The 19,903-nt window shown below is 38.0% G+C and overlaps 1 protein-coding gene across 1 annotated transcript in view; it reads right to left on the reverse strand.

The window, feature by feature from the left end:
- Window positions 1-614: 614 nt before the first annotated feature.
- The window catches only part of PRMT8 (protein arginine methyltransferase 8), a 75,728-nt gene continuing 56,439 nt past the window's right edge, over window positions 615-19,903 (reverse strand). Inside the window, exons 5-10 of the mRNA XM_075491769.1 lie at window positions 19,354-19,496; window positions 18,876-18,963; window positions 15,180-15,295; window positions 8,088-8,238; window positions 2,563-2,684; window positions 615-698 (exon numbers count right to left, since the gene is read on the reverse strand). Of these exons, the coding sequence (XP_075347884.1) occupies window positions 615-698; window positions 2,563-2,684; window positions 8,088-8,238; window positions 15,180-15,295; window positions 18,876-18,963; window positions 19,354-19,496 (704 nt within the window). The remainder of the gene's footprint in view (window positions 699-2,562; window positions 2,685-8,087; window positions 8,239-15,179; window positions 15,296-18,875; window positions 18,964-19,353; window positions 19,497-19,903) is intronic.

Here is a 19,903-nt window from a genome sequence, read left to right on the forward strand (position 1 = left end):
CTCTTATCTACACTTTGCATGGAATATTTACCAAAGCTATAACTTTGGACAGTTAATGGAATACATCACTGCCTAGAGTAGTGCCAGAGGTAACATCATTATCTTTCCATAACTGCATAATGAAAATTAAATAATCACAAAGCAAATTCCTATTATGAAATGACATTTTTTTCTCATGTACAATATATATATTAATTTATATCGAATATAAGTCCAGTAATACTATCACAGTAATGTGCTGTAGTGGTCTTTCTTAGTGAGAAAACTGCCCTAATCATCTTTAACATGCAAAGCTTGGAAGAACCAGAAATTCACAGTAAGTAGTACAATTTGTATATGCATCTTCTGCCACCCTAAAGTTAACCAGAACACTCAAGACTGTTGCTTATTTTTTCTATATGTTTGACAAAAGCTACAGTTCTGTATACTGTACATTCACAGTGGGATCCCAGTCCCCTGTACTATCTGCAAGAAGGATCAGGTTACCACTTTCCATCAGAGTAAACATTCTAGTATTTAATATAATAATCTTGTGAACAGTTGTTCCTAGCTTGAAGTTCAGCAGGTCAGGACTTGATAAAATTCTCCTTTTCATCTCTCTGAAAGGTTTCTTGCTAGCGCATTTTGTAGTCATTAGATACTGACATTTCACATAGCTGTCCTTTAAAATCCAAGTCTACTGTGAAATCCAGGTCACGCTGTAAAAAGATTTAAATGTAACATGTTACTAAGACCATAAGTTTAGTGTATGAATTCAGTTATTGCTTGGGTTGAAAAGACCTGCAGATTCAAGAGATACCTACTGTGGTTTCTAACTTCTTTTGTTTTTAAATGTTGCTAACACTGAAAAAGCAGGATATAGGATGTGTAATAGCATTCACTATACAATCTATGTCTAGGGCATATTTGTGTATTCTTCCTAAGGCTGATTTAGTGTCCTGGTTACAACTAGGAAGCTTCTGAAATGCTGTGCTAGCACACGTATTCTATAACAATTTTTTAAGGGTATCCCTCATTGAGATACTCTTAATCTAGGGTAAAGTGCTTTCACACTAGGAGTTATTCCAGAACAGATCTAGTAAACTTCCCATTGTAGAGAAGCCCTCGGTCATTCTTTATCTTATAATGACATGTTTTTTGGAAAGAGGCACTACATAGCCCTACACAACGAATCTGTCTCTCTACAAGCTTTTGAAAGGCTTCATGTTTCAGAAGAACAAAGCACTAACAAATCCTTTTGAACCAAGGTGGTCTCTCTGTCTTATGATAACTATCAAGAACACATTAATTTTAGCATCTAAAATTGCATTCAGGTGCTTACTGCTGGGCAAACAAATTTGAAATATTTTCTTCATTTTTCCCTCAAAAGAAAATTGATACATTCAACCCAAAAGAAAATGTTCCAGTCCCCCAAGGACAACGTAAAGGTGGGAAACAGACTATTTTCCTCTACTTTCACAGCAAGTGGTAGATTCAGGAGTGAATGTGCTTGTTTTAATGCCAAGTTTATTTTGTGTTTATTTCTTCCCCCTGTATCAACACTACTATGAAAACCATATCCAATCTGTATTTGGTACAAAAAAGGAAAAGTAATACAAAAAAGGAAAAGTAATGCAAAAAAGGAAGGCAATGAAATGTTAAGATTTGCTGCAGTCAACAAATACAATATTTCAACAATTACAACTGCATGGACGGATTATAACCACGTTATTTTAATGGCTGTATGTTGTAATAGAAAATGAAGAGATTCTGCTCAAGGTTTTTGGCAGAAAATGGTGCCACTGTTTCTCCCAGAAGCCATACTTCTCATGTCTTTCTCTTCTATACAGGCATGGGTTGTCCATCAGATGATGTCTCATAGTCTCCTTACAAGTTAAAAGAAGCACTGAATAACTGCTACTTGGTGAAGGATTCAGCCCGTAGCAGAGAAATTGAGGAAGTTTTCACGAGTCATATCCATCCACCAGTGTGATATCCATCATGCTTTAGCTTTAGTCTTAAATAAAACATCTGTGTTTTCTATGGAAAGCCACAATTCTTAAACAACCATATCACTTGACTAGTGAGTTCAAGTACCTTTGATCAGTGAGTTCATACAGAGGTTCAGCTGAAATCTGTTACTTAATTTCCTAAAGAAGAGTTCTTGGGCACTGAGTGTGAAATCTGGCTATAGATGTGGAACTGAAGTACTTACTCTTGATCATCCTGTGTTGGCAGAAGGGATCTTACCATTGATTTTAGTGACAGTATGAAGAGACCCTTGCCTACTTGTGTCACAAAACGTGAGCCAAGCTGATTGCAGAGGGCAGCTGACTTGGTGATGTACTTGAATCATTTCTTCCTTCCCATGCTAGCTTGTTTGCAGGCTGAGTTCTGTAACATTAGCACTGCATTATCATTGCTGTCACCAGCTTTGGTGAAGCTGTGACTAGAGCTCTTACTAATAAACATGAATTTAGAGCCTTTAGCATGCTCATTGTTTTACTTATATGCATTTTATTTACTGTTGATTATAGTTTGTGATCAATGGAGTTGGAATTAGAATCAGTGATGCTGACTCACCACATTTTTTGCATTTGGTTTCATGGATATAGTCCCATAGATTTCTTCTCCTCGTCTCACAGTTAAATAGTCCTCTAAGTAGAAGACAGTTTGCTTCCAGTGAGTATAGGGAGCATCAGGTGCTAAAAAATATATATGGGTATTATTTATAGAAATTTCATCTTTGTCTTACAAATCAAATTAAGACTAGGGAACAATTGAAAAAAGCCTTTCTTCTCATAGAATGCTTTAACTTATATACTATATTAGCAAACATGCTTTACAACAACACCATTCTATTGACTGTCAGTGGGTTGTCTTCTGATTTTTACTGGAGTATGTCAGATGTGAATCATACCCAGCAAGAAGGATTCCACAAAGGGGGGTACTGGGCATGATAGGCACTTTTTTGATGCTTTTCTTTCAACCCACACACATTCAAATTGGGGAAATCTTTACCACTAAGTGCTTTGAAAGTCAGAAGTCTAAATTAGTTCAAAAACCAATTACACAAAACCATGAAAGAAAGGTTCATCAAAAACTATTAATCACAATAACACAGATGAAACCTTTGACTCATGATCCCGGGACAGCAGATTTTATAGTTTCTGGGAGGACACAGCTGGGGAAAGGGCACTTGCACCTTGAACTGTTTTTTGGACTTTTTAAAGGCATATGCTATGGGCAATTTGCCAGAGATGGATACTGGTCTAAATTAATTTCTAGTCTTGCTTAGCAGAATCACTTTGATGACCTTCTGCTATTTCAGGTTTTTATTTTAGTTATTTGTTTTTCTTTGAGCAGTGCCTAATGACCTTGCATTGGTTACTTCTTGTTTCTAGCATTCTTGCAGTTAAGAGCATCTAGGAACCTAAGAATAGCTGTACAAGTTCAGAGACTTCCTGACCTTGGAAAAAAGCCTCTGATAAATTTATTTTTCTTCCATTTGTTTCCCCTGTCACTTTTGTGATGCAGACATGGGCCCACTGTATTAAATCATGCTAATAGTATCTTAACACTGTTTAATAAAACAATGATCTCCTTTCATTTCAACATCATGTTTAAAAAAAAAATTTGGCTTTAGAAATTGTTTGTGACTGGGGAAATAATGAAACTTTTTTTAAAAAACTGTCAGGACAGGAATTTTTAACAGTTCTTTTTTTTCCAAATTGTAGAATCAGAAGACTGATATAAACAAACTTTTGTCAGAAACTGTGTTGGCAAACTGGTATCTTCCAAAGGAAAAGTATTTTACCAGATAACTTCTGGCTATGTGTCTAGACAGTTATAATGATTGTTAATCTTAATTGCTAAATGGAGAGATCTTCTTGCAGGAGTTCAGATCCAGAATCTGTTTTCCATTTGGACATGCTTCTGTAAAATTTCTAACTGAAAACATGTTAGACCAAAACTAAACTGAACTTCTATTTTAAATCATAACTGCTATCCTGTACACACACATGTACATGTGCACATGCCCTTATGCAGAGCTATCTTCCTTAGAAAAGCCTGACATATCTGGAAACTTGTGCTCCATGAACAGGGTGACGTGTGTGGAATGTAGGCACAGGTCTTCAAGTCCACTCCAAATCACACAATTATTTTCTTCATAATTAAAAAAATGACATGTCAATGAAGTGGCACTTCCTCATGTCCTACAAACTTGGATATTTTACTGAATTCAGTAGAGCTTTGCCAACAGACACTAGCTGAGAATCCAGACCAGTCTTCTAGACAGTGGTGTCTAGTCCTTCAGTTACAGAAGGCCAAATGACCTTTTTATGGAGTAACTTGTTCCACACCTACCTTATCATGATGTGATGAATAGAAGCAGAGAACTACTTCCCTCAACCTCCTGTCTACATTCATGCTGATACAGGTCAGGATGATTGGCCACATTTGCTGCAAAGGCATATTTCTGACTCATGTTCAGTTTGTTGCTCACCAGAATCCATGAATCTTTTCCAACAAAGCTGATTTCTATCCAGTTGGCCCAAGCAATAGCATGGAGTTGTTTGGTCCCAGCTGCAGAACTTTGCATTTGGCGTTGCTGAACTTTATAAGGTTCTCATCAGCCCATTTTGAACTTCTGTAGGTCTCTCTAAATAGCAACCCTTTCCCTGCAGCCTATGCTCCTCCCAATTTGGGATCATCAACAAATTTGCGGAGAGTGCACTCTATCCCATTATCCAGGTCATTAATAAAGATGTGGAACAATATTGACTTCACTGTTGGTCACGTGTGAGATGCTACTAATAACTGGCCTCTGGTTTGACTTTGCTGATTGACACATTTTGAACCAATTTTTCCCCCATGTTATTGTTCACTTATCCAGTCTGTATCTCACCAATATAGCTGTAAGGATGCTATGCCAGGGTGTATAAGAGGTCTTGCTAAAGTCAAGGTATACAACAGCCACTGATCTTCCCCCATCCACACAGCTAGGTGTCTAGAAGGCAAGCAGGTTGGTCAGGTATAATTTGCTTTGGTAAATCCATGCCAGCTGTTCTCAATCACCTTCTTGTCCTTCATACAGCTAGAAATAGTTTCCAGGTGGATTTGTGTCATAACCTTCACAGGCACTGAGGTGAGGTTGACTGGCCTGTAGTTCCATGGATGGTGCTTACTGCAGTTCTTTAAGATGGATATGATAGCTGCCTTTTTCTAATCAAGAACCTTCCCCATCACCACGACCTTTTAAAGATGTTAGAGGGTAGCCTTACAATGATATTGACCAGCACCCTCAGCATGCTTGGATGCCTCCTGTCTGGTCCTATGGACTTGTTTAAGGTTCTGTAGTCCTAATGGCATACCTTGAGGCACAACTCACGTACTATAAGTTTCATGGTATAAAAACCCTACTTCTCCAATGGCTGCAGGGCACCTCTCCCATTGTTTTAGATACTTTGAATAACAATTAACCCCTCCACATAAATAGTACTTGTCTTAGTGCAATTAGAGGGGGACCACATGGGACCTAGAGTAAACCCTGGACCAAGTACTCTGCAGAGAAGTCACAACCAATTGGTTCCCCCAGGCTTCAGAGTGGTCCCTAGATCTGCTATAATTGGTGATATGGCTGTAGCCTCATTTACATCAAAGAAGGCCAGAGTGAACTTTGGTTTTGGAAGAAGCCCTTGTCAAAAAAACACAAACAACTTGAGCGTGGACTTGAAAATCTTAAGCATTTGACTTTGCATGGATATCTGGCTAGCAGCTCTTCCTCATTTGCATGCAATGACACCCAGCCTTTTTTATTTGGTGGGCCATACAGCCTGCTGGAGAAGTTAGTTACTGAAGTAAGATATTCAGAGAATTGGCAGTAAAGCAAAGAAAATCCTTCAATAGGAGAAATGTAGCATGTGCCAAGTGACAGGAGACAGAATTTGGAGACATAGGAAGCCTCTCCAAGCAAGCCTCCAAGGAGGCTGAGCCACCAGCAGCTAAGAGATCTAGTTGCAGAAAGAATGATGAGAGAGGGCAAGTCATCAAAGCTTGAAAGGATCCTAGAATGGGAGTGTATGACTATGCATTCAGAAACTCTGAAGTAGCAGCCTGTGGGAGCTACAGATAGTTTAGAGAAGCTAGGTTTTCAGGCACTGCTGATGAACACTGTTCTTGATAGAGGTTCAGAAATATTAGAGATTGTGACTCCTTTCCCCTCTTTTTTATGACAGGTAAGCACAAAATACCTTGTACATATATATGCAAGTTGAGGTGGGTCTGTAGAAACTGTTCTGTAAGAAAAACACTATGCCAAATTTGGTATCTGCCCTAGGCTTTTGTCCAAATGTAGCCTCTTCTCCCTAATACTATTTAACCTCTCTCCTTCCTCAAGTTCTCACTTCCTATGTGCTAAGGGAAGCTAAGCACACCTGTGGTGGTCTTGCAGAACATTTTCTGTCTAAATGCCTGAGTGAGCCCTATTTATTCCATACACCCAAGAGGCAAGAAGAGTCAAGAAAGTCCTTATCCCAGCCATCTTTTGCTATACTGATACTGAAGCAAGTCTATGTCTACTCTGCAGGCAAGCAACGTCTTACAATAACATAATGGGTCCTTTTCCTTGCCACGTTTGATGCCTGTTCACTGGGATGTCTAAGAGTCAAGCAAAGAATGGCTGGGTTTGAGGGCCAGATTTGTTGATGGGACACATTTGACTGGAAAACATTAATCAAATATCCTAATTTATTCAACGGATGTTTCTTAAAACATGTATGTTCATATGCACACATAAAACAGAAACACATTCTATTATTCCTTTGCAGATGAAGCCACATTCTCAATGATATAAAAGACCTTTCATGTTGTTCTGGCAATATAAATAGACCTCCTTTACTAAGGTAAGTTTCAGTTAACATCACAACACTGTAACTACACCCTTCATTCAAAGCTATTTTTTACAGAAAATGGGAGGTTTGACTACATTACCTTTTAGAAAAGATTAATGGGCTGCCTGCTGCTGAAAGAATCAGCCTTCTGTGGAAAAAACAAATGCCTAAAACCTAAAGTGTTTTCCACCTTAGATAATTTTGTTCAGCACAAACTCAGAAATATTAACACTTCAGGATACCACTGCAGTGCCTCACAGATTGCTCATGTCTCCCTAGCTATATACTGATTCCTATCATGGTGTGGGAAATACTATAGTATAAAACATTCATAGAATGACCAGGGAAACATGGTTACTGAAAAACATAAGAATATGAAGTACCAAATAACATCATCCATATGGTTATACTTCTAGAATCAAATATAAATAAGTATTTTAACAAAGTACTTTGAGCTTTGAATCTCATGTAAAGGGTTGAGAACTCCTGTAAAGGGAGAAAACAAGAGATTTCTAATCATATTTAACTTACTTCAGGTCCCATTTACACCTGTTTGAGTTGTGTAATGGTGCTAACTGCAACCAGCACCAACTGTAATTTGTTGTTCTTGTCATTAAAGCAGTAATGAGGTTTTTACTTTTTTTACAACACTGACTGGTTTATTCACTCTGGTAAACGATGCCTTACAGGAATGGAGTTATTCCTTTAAATGTCTGCTCACCAAGGTAAGTTAGAGTTTCACATTTGGATTTTTAGAGCCGATTTACATAAGCAGTATGTGTGTGGTTATACCTTGGAAAAAACCCAATGGTTTTGTTCTAGACTCTGAGACAAGAGCAAGAGCTTTTGTTGAGTTTTAGATTTGGGGGAAACTAGGATGCAGAGCTGCTATCTCTCACTGAGCCAATAATTGCCCGTCTAATCTGAGAAACTTGACAGAGGATTTAGATATAACTGGTGATGGGCATAAACTCCTGGGTCATAATTCCCGCTGAGCTCTAAGCTTGGTAGCCATTGTGAAATCCTGCCTCTGTTTTTGCAGAATTCCTACAAGCAGTTGTCCTTTCCCCATCCTGCACACCTCCCCCAAAGTGACAATAATTTTTGTCACTGAAATTCAAACCTGGTGGTACAGTAAACCTTCATGTACCATCTGACCAGTAGCACTGATATATTGGTAGCAACAGAAATGAAATTAAAAGAAATACAGATTACCTGTAGAAAATCCCATCTTCTTGTGACACTTCGTAAACTCAATATTAAAATAGGTGACCAAGGCATGAATGTAATCATTACGCTGAATTTGGAGGCAGAATGCAGAAGTAAATGCCAATTCTTCAGTCTTCACTGTATAAATATCTACTTCCTGTTTTGAGGAGAAAGAAAAAGACATTTGCATGCAGATGCCTGTGACTCTAAGGTAAGTGTTGAGTGATGTACTTAAGCATTTTATTTAATGATCAGCAACAAAGACAACAGGCAGCCCTTTAACACTGTAAGAAATCAATGGTACATTTGAATATACCAAATCATCATCAAATGATCCAGTTATCTGACTAAGTTGACAGAGTGTGATAAGAGAGGCCACTCACAGAAGAGTGTGTGTCCTTGGGAATGGCAGGGAGGGGCTGTGGGAGCTGGAGGAAATAAAGGTAAAAACATGCTTTGACAAATATAGGCACAATGAATGTTGAAATGGAGATACAGGTCCCAGTTCTAAGACCTTTCATCATCAGGGACTGTCAGCATGAGGAAAGATGGCAGACTTGGGTTTTTAATAAAAATAAACTTCTGATTTGTTTGAGCATCTCTGGAAGGGAATGTACTTTGACTGTGTCAAGCAGTTAAAACATTTGAGGCATGACAGGGGCCTGCTTTTTGCTGATAATGCTTTCTAGTTCTGTGTCAGATAACCAGTTCCAAATAGTAAGCACAGGTATCTTGCTCTTGAACTAGACAGAAGCAAATCATGTAAATCGTACTATGGCTTGATTGCAGTAGTTGGGAACAATGATGTAGTCTCCGAGACTGCTTATTTCGATCAATATTTAAATCTCACTGTTCAAGGCTTACATTGAGTTTTTTAGATGGATCTGATTTTCCCAGCTAGGTATTGCTTTTATCTGAGTTGTTTCCAAAACTGGTAGTCATGATAGGGAGGATACTAAGTCTGAAATACTATTAATTGTATTCTAATGCTATGGGAAATGTTTCCTATCAGCGCACTTTCTGATATCCTTCTAAGCATATCTGGCTTCACTGTCCTTATTGTCCTCATCAGGCCATATTTGGCAAGAGCCAGATACCCGCAAACTGTTTTTCTCTCTATTATTCGTAAAGTTAGTGTTAACAACAAAACTGCTCGTGCATACAGAAAAATGAAGCTTTGTAGGCAGAAATCCAAATTTCCTCTACTCTACCAACATAAGCCAGGAATCGCATCACTGACCTCACCAGCATTACTTCAGACTCACTCTGTAAAAATGGAGAGCAGAGTCTAGAATGTCCATTAGAGGGCTCTTTTAGCCTCTTTTAGGGCACAGTAGAGGGCTCTTTTAACAATTGCATTCTATAATCTAAGAGAAGTCTGCAAAAATAGACATCAAAAGATGCAGCCATGTTTCAGTTACTGAGGTCTTTGCATGGACCACATATCAGGTGTTTCTGAGACTTAGAAAACTTATGGTGAGATGACTTAAGCAAGCTATAGTTTTGGCCTGTCTGATTAGCAATATTGTTCAAGAGTAACCATAATGAAAATTATTCTACTACATTGAAATGGCACCCTGAGTCACTAGTGCTTGTAAGTGACCCATGCTTATAGATGATCATTTAAAGCTGGGATAGCCTTAAAATGTATTATTTTTTTCTCAAAAGAAGATAAAAAGAAAAAAGAAATAAGAATTTCTTAAGTCTCCTGTCAGACTTCCACGGCAGGCTTCCATAGCAGCCTGCAAAATTTGCTTTGACAAGCTGGACTGGACTGGTGGGTGATAGCTGCAGATTTCTGTAATTTTTGGAGGCTTTTTAGTGGTATCACTGTGGGGAAATTGTGAATTAAGTCCAATGATGAGGCACATAAAAGGGATCTAGCTCCCTCTCTCTGAGCTGTGTTGGCTCTGCAGGGTGAAGTGGAACCAAAAGCAGTAGGAAATATTTTTATTAGAGAAGTTAGAGGAAATGTCTCAGAAATATTGAACAGATGTGCTGGATAAAATGGTGGTCACTGTTGCAGTAATTTTTTTAAGGACAGAAACATATTTTTTTTGCTATGCAAGATATGAGACAAATGTGGGGTTTTTTATTAATTAATATAGTTTTGAAACTGGTCTGATCCCGTTTCGGTGACCTCTTTGAATCGTACTCTGGCTACTATATATTTTTATATTAAATGTCACTACTCACTGAATGTTAATTATAGCTAACAGCACAGGGAACAAATGATATCTTTGCATAAAATAAGTGGAAAAGTAATGATTTACCAGATTTCATTCAGATTTCAAAAACAACAACAACAAAATGGGCATAGTTAAGCAGGGATCTGATCAAAATACAGATCTTAATTATACTAAAAAAATAAAATGTGTTAAGCTGAGCAACAATAAAAGTGTCAGAATTATCAGCTAAATAAGGAGGTCCAGACTATAGCTGACACTGCATGAAAGACCATGAGACATCCCATGCTACAAGTCCCTGTTGCAGAGAGACAGATAGAGGTCCAGTTTTTACATTCACTGCATAAAGAATGGTTCTTGGGCTGTCCTGTGGCACAAAGTGCTTTAGGACTGAGCAAATGAAGTATAGAAGATCATTCAGAATCACAGGGATGATGACAGTGAGGCTGAGATGCGGTGTTGCCAGCTGCTATGTATTTCTTGTTTGAATGGTATCACGCTAGCTGAAGGCAACCTAACCAATGAAACAGCCCTGAATCAGGTTTGCTGATGGGAAAAATGCTGACTGACCCATTTCCTCATGCAAATTGTAATTAAGGTTGCTTCTATAGTGCCACTGCACCTCATTTCTGATCCCCTTTCCAGCCCGTCAGCTTACTCAGCTAGGATTCTGTGAGCATGGAGATAAGTTAAAGATTTAAATTTCAGTGAATATCTGAGATTTTGGTTTTGGTGGGGTTTTTTGTTTGTTTGTTTGTTTTTGGATTTGGGGTTGGGGTTTTTCCCTTGTTCCTCTCTCCCATTGCACTAGCTGTCTTGGTTTGGACAAAGAGGGAAATGGTCACCCCAACATAGGATGTGATAGTGAAGGCAGAGCTAATCATAGCAGGTAAAGGTGCTGAACTGATGTAGAAACTGGAGGACAAGGTGGCATTGGTACAAGCAGTATTGCCAGCTTCAGGAAAAGGATTGATCTGAAGGCTGAGAAGTAAAATTAATTGCTAGGGAAAGGAGAAAGGGCCAAACCCTCTTTTCTGACTAACATTGAGAAAATGACCTATATTGTCAGTTGCACACATGCATACAGATGTGAGGGGAGCACTGAATGCAATTCATATTCCAAAACATATTCACTTTTCCAAAAGAAAGTATTTTTTCTTTTTTTAAAGAGTGCAGAGAACTAACAGTATTAATATGAGGAGAGAAGAAACAACATTAAATTCTGGGTGTTTTGGGGGAGCAGTGAAAGGAAGAATGGAGCATCTGAGATTGTTTTGACTAGATTATTGCAGCATGACTAGATATTGCAACATATATTGGTTTTCTATTAGGTGAAATAACAGGGAAGCAAGTGTAGCTATGGCTTCTAGATAACAGACATCTCAGCCTCCTGCCAGGGCCCCTCTTCTGCCATCTTTTCCTGTTTGCACAGAAGGAAATCCCTGAAAATTACTAGGGTGTTGTTTGGTTGGTTGGTTGGTTGGTTTTTTTGGGGGGCGGGGAACAGGCAGAGTTAAATCTGAGGATCCTGAAAGGAAAGACTGTGGGGAGAACTGTTGGAAAGGAAAGAGTGACATGAAAGTCACTTAGGAAAGGGAAGGGAGATTTTCATGTGGAGAAAAGAGTAGAGAAAAATGAGAAAAAAAGAGCAGTGTTTGAAGAAAGATGGAAAATGAGTGGCATAGGAGTCACTTGCTTTACTTTAGGAGAAGCTCGGAGAAAGGAATGTGATTAGGGAGTTCACTGAAGTTGCAGCGGAGCAAGAGAAAAGTCTCATAAGGTATGCCTTGTCCTAAGCCTCATGGGTCAAGATTACTATGCGGGAAGAACATGGGACTCATCGGAACTCACAGACAAGCACCTCATCCGTGTGACTGAATCTCTCTGAGCAACAGTACCTTTTTGCAGAAAATACTGCATGTCCTTTGAAATAAGGCTTCATACAGATGAATCATTACATTCCCAAAACATTGGAAATTTCTCAAAGAACTGGATATTTGAGCATATAGGTCAATGTTTTTTTGCTGTTATGCTATGTTCTCTGATAAACAAGAATGTTGCATATTTTTTTTTTTGTGCAGGGAAGGCAGTTTGTGCTTTAAGTAGCATTAAACTAGGTAATCTTAAAGTGGTGTGTGACCTGCAGGACCTTTAAACTGTTCCTGGAAAGTGTGGGACAAATGGAAGCATAAAAGTAGTTTGGTGGTTTTTTTTTCTTCCTCTGTAGCTAGATAGGGGAGGATATTCACGAAAGTCCAACAGTATTTTTTATTATAAACTGGATGTGGCATGTTCTTCATCCTTGTTTGGTTTTGTGAGTTTTTGCCCCTCTCTCATTGCAGGTTTTTCTGCAGCTGTGTGAACAATTGATTTATTGTTATTGTAGTCTCTGGTGCTGACACCAAATCAAAATTAACATGGAGAAAAAGGTTTGGGTCAACCCAAACCCATTTGTATTTCTCTAATATGCAAGGGGATCAGCAAAGAAAACACAACTGTTTTACAGGATTTGTTTCAAACTTTTCCCATTTTTTCAGGCAATGTTACTGAAAGCAGAAGGCCATCAGAATGACACTTGTACACTTTTCCTGAGATCAGTTATTGACTCTGGTGGTTTGAAGATGCTTTGGTCCCACTACCCTCCCTGGCTGATCTGGTTTGGAATTTAAACAGAGGACTCCTACTTGCCGGGAAAATTCCTATGCCCCTGGGATATATTTAAGAGATCATTCAAAGGGCAATTGCTTCCACAACAGAGAAGATGCTGTATTCCCTGCATGCACCGCTCCCAGTGCACCTGTGGCTTTGTGGCTAGAGTTCCTTGAAGGTTTCAAGACTTGGGTTACATCCAATTCCTGAAGAGTACAAATGAGGAAATTTTACTCAAGTCTCCAGCATTCTAGATAAGTGTCATGGTTACATAGCATGCAGAGGTTGATGTCTTATTTTGCTGATTTTGTAGAACAATTCAGAGCATCTACATTGGCAATTGAAATAACTACAGAAGCACAGGGCTCTGACTGGTCTGTTAGGAACGCGTCTAGTGACTAATCCATCTACTGACTAATGTACAGGGAACCCAGACTCACCTGGTAGGCACCCTAAGTTAGCTGGTTTGGGGTTGAATACACCCCTAAAAAACCCCTTTGTGAACCTAATATGAACAAGCTGTGCCATCTTGAAACGCTATAATAAAACATTTGAATAATTAAACATTATTACTTTGTTTATTCTCAAATAATAGGCTAATATTAGGCTAATATTTTTCTCTGAATTAACAAATATTTTCAGGATCAAAGAAATGCACTTCATATAAATAAACCATGTGAAAAAGTGAATTAAATTAAAAAAAGAAATGCAGCCTCAGTTTTTCCTGCTTCCATATTGCTAGCTTGAACAAAAGCCTCCCTTCTTCCTGCCTTTCATTAACAATTTTCTCTTTTTTTAGTGATCAGTTTGTGAGATTAGGGACAGATTCTGGAACGGAGCGTGGTTTCTGCTCCATTCAGGTGTAGTTATGACCTGCTTTGCTCCCAAGGTGCCATTACATGGTAAAGCACCATTCAGTGTATGGGCAAAAGATGTCACACTGTGTAGAATTAAATATAAAACCTGAATAGGAACAGTTTGAAAAATTTTGTCTGTCTTAAACTTTCAAAGACCTTCTGAAGAAAGCATTAGATTTGCACTTCATTTAAGGGCAAGCAGCTTTTATAACTTTTTATTCCAGAGAAGCCAACCCATTTTGCCATCTGATCTCTCACTCTCCAGACATATTTTATGCAGTCTAAATAGCTGTTAATTTTGTGTGTATTGCAATTTTAAATTGCTCTGGCTCAGGCTGTTTTCAGACACAACCATCTTGTGTTCCCCTCAGTGCAGATGGACTGTGCATGCATACGTACTCACACAGAGTTTCTACTCCTGTTCCTTTTTGCCGCTTTCAGTAAAGGTTCTGCAGACTAAAGGTATGTCTTTCTTTTTTGCATATGGGAATACTTAATGCTGTGTTTGTTACTGGCAAAAAGTGAAAGGGAAAAATTAGAACTGAGTCTTTGGGATAAATGACCACACTCTTGGCTTCATGGACCTGATCCTACCATTGCTATTGATGTGGACAGCCTTATTCATGAGAGTAGTCCCACATGAGGAGGATTCCTTCACATGGAAGGAATTTTAGAGCTTTCATGTGTTCCTGCAGGCTACGGATTCTTAACCTGGTCTTGTGAACAGGGACTAGTGACCATTCTGTCTTATATGTAGAACAGGGCACAACCTAACTCTGGCTGCAGATGTTGGGGCTGGCAGAGCACAGTAACATTCTGGATGAGGCTAAGAATTAGAAAGTTATACAAATAATTTAGGTTCCAATTCTGATTTCATGCTCTGGAGTAAATTAGAGCTGACCAATTCAGAAACTGATGCTTCAGTCTTTTTTACTGCAAATAGAATTAATTTACCCCTTCTCCTCAGCAGCATTCCATCAGTAATTTCCAACCTCTATTTACAAGAAGGTAGGGCAATTAAAATTCATATCTAAATACACCGTGTCTCTATTTATCCAGTATTGGCACGTGTATAATTTGTAAGAGTCTTAAGTTACAGTTAGCAGTAGCCAGATGAGTACAGAGTTCACAAGGAGCATCTTGCTTTTGGGTATTCCAGAAGTGATCAAGGTATCAATGTTCACTCTTAGCTCAGGTGACAGTATTGGGTATGTGCAACATACTAGTACTGACTAATTTAAAACTGCACAATTTTCCTTCTTACTGTGATAGCATCCTATGATGATGGCTTCTGCAGCTAGTTAGAAGCATACAAAGATAGTAGTAAAACATAAGCAGCAGGTCTTCAAAGAATCCTACAGTTAGGTGTAAACATTCATAATTAGGTATATTTGGAATTACCAGACCTTTATTAAACAGGCATTGGTCACCACTTGCTTTGGATCTACTATGTCCACCAAAGGCTCCTTCATGGCAACATCCCTAATACAGGTCATGTCAAAGCCGTACACATTCTCCCACCCTGTCAATGCAAATGGATGTGTCAAAGATTAGCAGTAATAATAAAAATATTTTTTGTTTCTCAAAGCATCTTTCATTTGGAAGAATTTCTACCATCCCCTAACTTTCAGCTCTCCTCTTTAGCTCTTTGCTCCCTGCCCCAGTTGTCTACGTCATCATTGCTATTTTACAGATAATGCAGTTGTGGCAAAATAACCCCTCAATGTACATCTTTGAACAAGCGGTCCTTGTATTTTGGTATCCCCAAAACCGTGTTATATGAGATTTGTCAATGATTTTCATGGCTTTAGACATTTGAGAGTGTTGCCCAAAATCATATAATATGTCAGGTTGAGACTTGGGAATAGCTGCTAAGATTATTCTATCCTTTCCTATCCATTCTAGTTAATATTGCCTTTTTTTATAGATTGCTATTCAATCAGCAGTTAGCAGGCTCTTTAATTATTTAAGTAGTCTTATTTTCAGCAAGTGAATTACTGACAGGAGTAGAATTACAGGTGTGTTTCAATACTTGGGGCACCCAAATTTTAATCTGCATGTACATCATGACAAAAAAGCAAAATGTCCATTTTCTAAAAGATATAAAAGCCATGCTGATCTTCTATATTTGAACTGTTCTTCTGATTGTTCTGATAAATGTTTCTTGCTGAGGTTTTTTTCTTTTTTTTTTTAATTGAACAAAATGAAAACATTGAAACATTGAAACATTTAAAAGTACACTGGCTTTGCTTTTAAGATTGCTGAACAAAATGAAAACAAAAACCTCCCAAAAAAGTGAAATCTTAGTCTTATGAATCATATGAGTCAAGGTCCATTCAGTGCTCCATCTGAAAGTCTAAACTGAATACTGTGAACTTTTTAAAAAATTGTTTGAACACAAGCAAGGTAAACTGATAAACAGCAATAGTGAGCATATTTGAAATGTCTTGTTTTTTTCAGAGCATAGCATTTGAGCTACCAGTGTTCCCAGAGGACTATGATTGAAAATGTAGTATGAGCAAAAAATCTGCATATTTCTAAATTGAAATAAATCTGGACATGAACAGTTCTTTGATATGTTATCTCTTTATTGTGCTATGAGTTTCTCAATATTTCAGGGGAGCTGGTGATCAAAACTTTCATTTCAGCCATCATGAGCATGTGGGAACTTCAGATTATATTTATAGAAGCCATATGTTTTTATGTGGTTATTCAGAAAAGATTAACTAGGAAACCCTGAAGGAACAATCTATTAACAGAGTTGCTGGGGCCTCCATCACCTGATGTTCTTCAGCCTACATGGGATGCCTTTGAAATATATGCCACAGTCTGTATTAGACAGAGACATGTCGCAGGAGTTAAAAGATATAATTATGTTTTAGATTTTGCAGGAAATCAGAGTAATTGACTACAGTAGTACTCTGTAACATTAATAAAGTTTGAGAAATCAGAAGTCAGATTTTTTTAGAAACCTCATATTGCATTATTTCTTAATCAATGTGATGGTTCTTGAGTGCTTGGAAATGCTCAGCCCTGCATCTCATATGAAGGCAAGACTCTACCCACCTTAAGAGAGAAAAAAGAAAGATGAAAAATTGAAATGTAGGGAGACACCATCAAGGATTTATAAACTGAAAAGAGAAGACAAGATGGTGGTGCAGATAAGTAGTGAGATGGAAATAACTGAAGAAGACACAGAGGTATAAAAAGTAAGGGGGGGAGGGAATCAGAGGTGAAATCAGAAAAGGAAGTGTCTTAAAGGAAAACAACATTTTGGAAGAGAAAAAGAAACCGAAACATTTTTTTTAAATGATGAAAAAATAAACAAGTTGAAAACAGGCGTATTGTCTGTGAGAAAAGAAAAAGGCTCAAGGCATAGAAAGGAGGGGTTCAAAAGCAAGGTGAAAGAAGGCATAAGGGATTTTTTTAGGCCAAATGGCTTTGATTCCTTTACAGAATGGATGCCTCATACATCCTTTTGAATCTGTAAATTTTGTAAGGAATTTAGCTGTCAAGGTCATCACATAACTGAGGAGAAAAATCTAGGCTGTGCTTGAGTAGTAGATATAATTCTCCCTGGCACCTACACAGACTTCTTGTCACTGCCCCACTGCACTGGGCTTGCTTTTGACCCAAAATAGCAGTTTTGACCCATTGGCAGTTCTGTGTATTGGCACTGAATTTGATTGCAGAAACACCAAACTTTCTTTTCTGAGAGGAGCTGAGAGGCAAGGAATGAGGAGTTAGGCATTTTCATTTAAAGGTTGACTGAACCCACTAATTTTACCCAAGCTTTTGCATGTATCCTTAGAACTGCTTAGAAATTTTGTGATATTTTTTTTCCCCTAATGGAAAATGCTTTTAAGTGAAATTGACCAGCTCTGAAAAATAAAAAGTCAGAAAACAAAAAAATAAAAAAAGAAGAGTGAAATAATGTAGAACTTACTCATTTCATCAAAACTATTATGACCAAATAAATCCAAACTTTGGTGACCGGGGGGACAACAAGTTGAACGTGAACCAGGACTATGACCTTGTGGTGATGAAAGTGAACCACATGCTAAGATATGAGGAGTGTCCAAGAAAACTGGGTTTGCTTAGCCTGGGACAGCAAAGGCTAATGGTGGGAATCTACTGCTACCTGCTGCTACAGAAACAAAGAAAAAGTCGGATTCCCTTCAGGTGACAAGGGACAATGAAAGCAAGTTTCAGCAAGGAAAATTCTGACTGGATATTCAGAAACATGTTTACTCCTGAGGGTGCTTCAGCATTTGAACAAGTGCCCAGAGAAGCTATGGAATCCCCATCTCTTGACTCTGCAGGGCAGGGCCCTGAGCGACCAGCTTTAACTGTGAAATCTGGCCTACTTTGAGCAGGAGGCTGGACTAGGTGACCTGCAGAGGTCACTAACAGCACCAGTCATTCAATGAAACTTCAAGGAAAAAAAATGCTAAGAAAAAGTCAATTTTATGCATCTATGAAGTAAAACAAAAAAGTTTAGAAGTTTTTTTCACATCAAAGTAAAATGGAAATTTCTGATCCTTATTTTTCATTTAAAAATTCTCACACAAAGTGTTTTAAAAAGCTAAAAAAGAATTACATTTTTTTTTCTTCTTGACAAGCTTATTAGCAAGATATCATTTTTTCTAGGCTTATTTCTTAACATTTACAATTTATTTGTGTCTTATTAATTTTTCTGTTCTTGTTATTTTAAAAACAAAACCCAGCACCTGGATGGCAATAGAATATTACCAATTTTAATGGCAGTTATGTGGGATGATGTATTTATCAAAACAACAACAAAACTAAATCTCCTAAAATCCACATTTTAAAATAGAGGTAGAGATATCAATATGACTCTAAGCAAGGTCTACAATTTATTCATGCATCTTTCCTTTGTGCACTTTAAATTACTGCAAGTTTCCTGAATTTATCACCAGACTAGAGTTTTCTCAGTCTTCATATTCGAATTCTGGCCTGGTCAGCATGATTTCTTGGCTTTTGCAAAACTTTGCCAGAGAAGAGATTACAGTAGGCCACTATGAATCAAATATTTTAGGGAAATAACCGTAGAAAAGGGTTACTGTTAGGTGTTTACTCACAGTGAATTTTGAAGTCCTTGTACTGTCTGTCTTCAATTGCTACCACGTACAAAGCAGCTCGGTCTGGAAACATTAGCCCTCCAGGTTTCTGTTGATGAATTGTGGGGAAATGGATCTCGTAATCTATTCACCTGACAAAGACATCACATTTTGAACTGCACATACAAAAACCAGACAAGCACCCCTTGCATGCCTTTATTGTTTTCCTTCAGATTGTCATATCAGCTTTAATCTCAGCAACTCTTGCAGCCTGTGGCAATGTCATTAGATAGTGTCTATACAAATTTCACCAGCAGTTAATCAAAAGCAAAGTACTTTCACTGAGATTCCCTTTGTTAGTCTTTTCATTAAAGCCTAAGAAATGACACTTGGAGATGTAACTGTGTCTTGTTATGGTGACAGTAGGAGAGGGAAGGCTTGTAGTCAGAAAATAAATGACGATTGCTCCAGCAAGGAGTATGACATGCAGAGCACCTACCAGCCACTTGTCTCGTGCGAAGATGACTGTGTTTAACATTGACTCATAGAACAGACAGTAACCCATCCACTCGCTGATGATGATGTCTACTTTATCCACAGGTAATTCAACTTCTTCCACTTTACCTTTAAATATTGTGATTACTGAAAAAAGAATCCAAAGAAATATGTTTCACATAATAAAACACCTGATTAAGTTCCTTACTGGTGAATGTCAGGCTGACCTTTTCAATATGATTCTCTTCTTGAATGCCTGTAGATAAGGGGTGACTCCATGCGACTCAATGGATTTTACACTATTTTAAAACTACTTGCAGTAAGTAAAATAATCAGAAGTTTTAGTATCAGTATAAAAGGAAAAACAAAACAAAACAAAACCAAAGCCCAAACCAAATAAAACCCATCTATAAAAAAACAACAGAAAAACAGGCCTTACCTGGTTACCTGCATGATCTCATTTTACATGCCCTTTGGAATTTGCAAGATTTCTAGATCATTGACCAAGTAATGCAAAGAATCCACCTAGAATCCTTTAAACATCCCTGTAACGT

Source organism: Mycteria americana, chromosome 1, assembly GCF_035582795.1.
Source record: "Mycteria americana isolate JAX WOST 10 ecotype Jacksonville Zoo and Gardens chromosome 1, USCA_MyAme_1.0, whole genome shotgun sequence".
NCBI lineage: Eukaryota > Metazoa > Chordata > Aves > Ciconiiformes > Ciconiidae > Mycteria > Mycteria americana.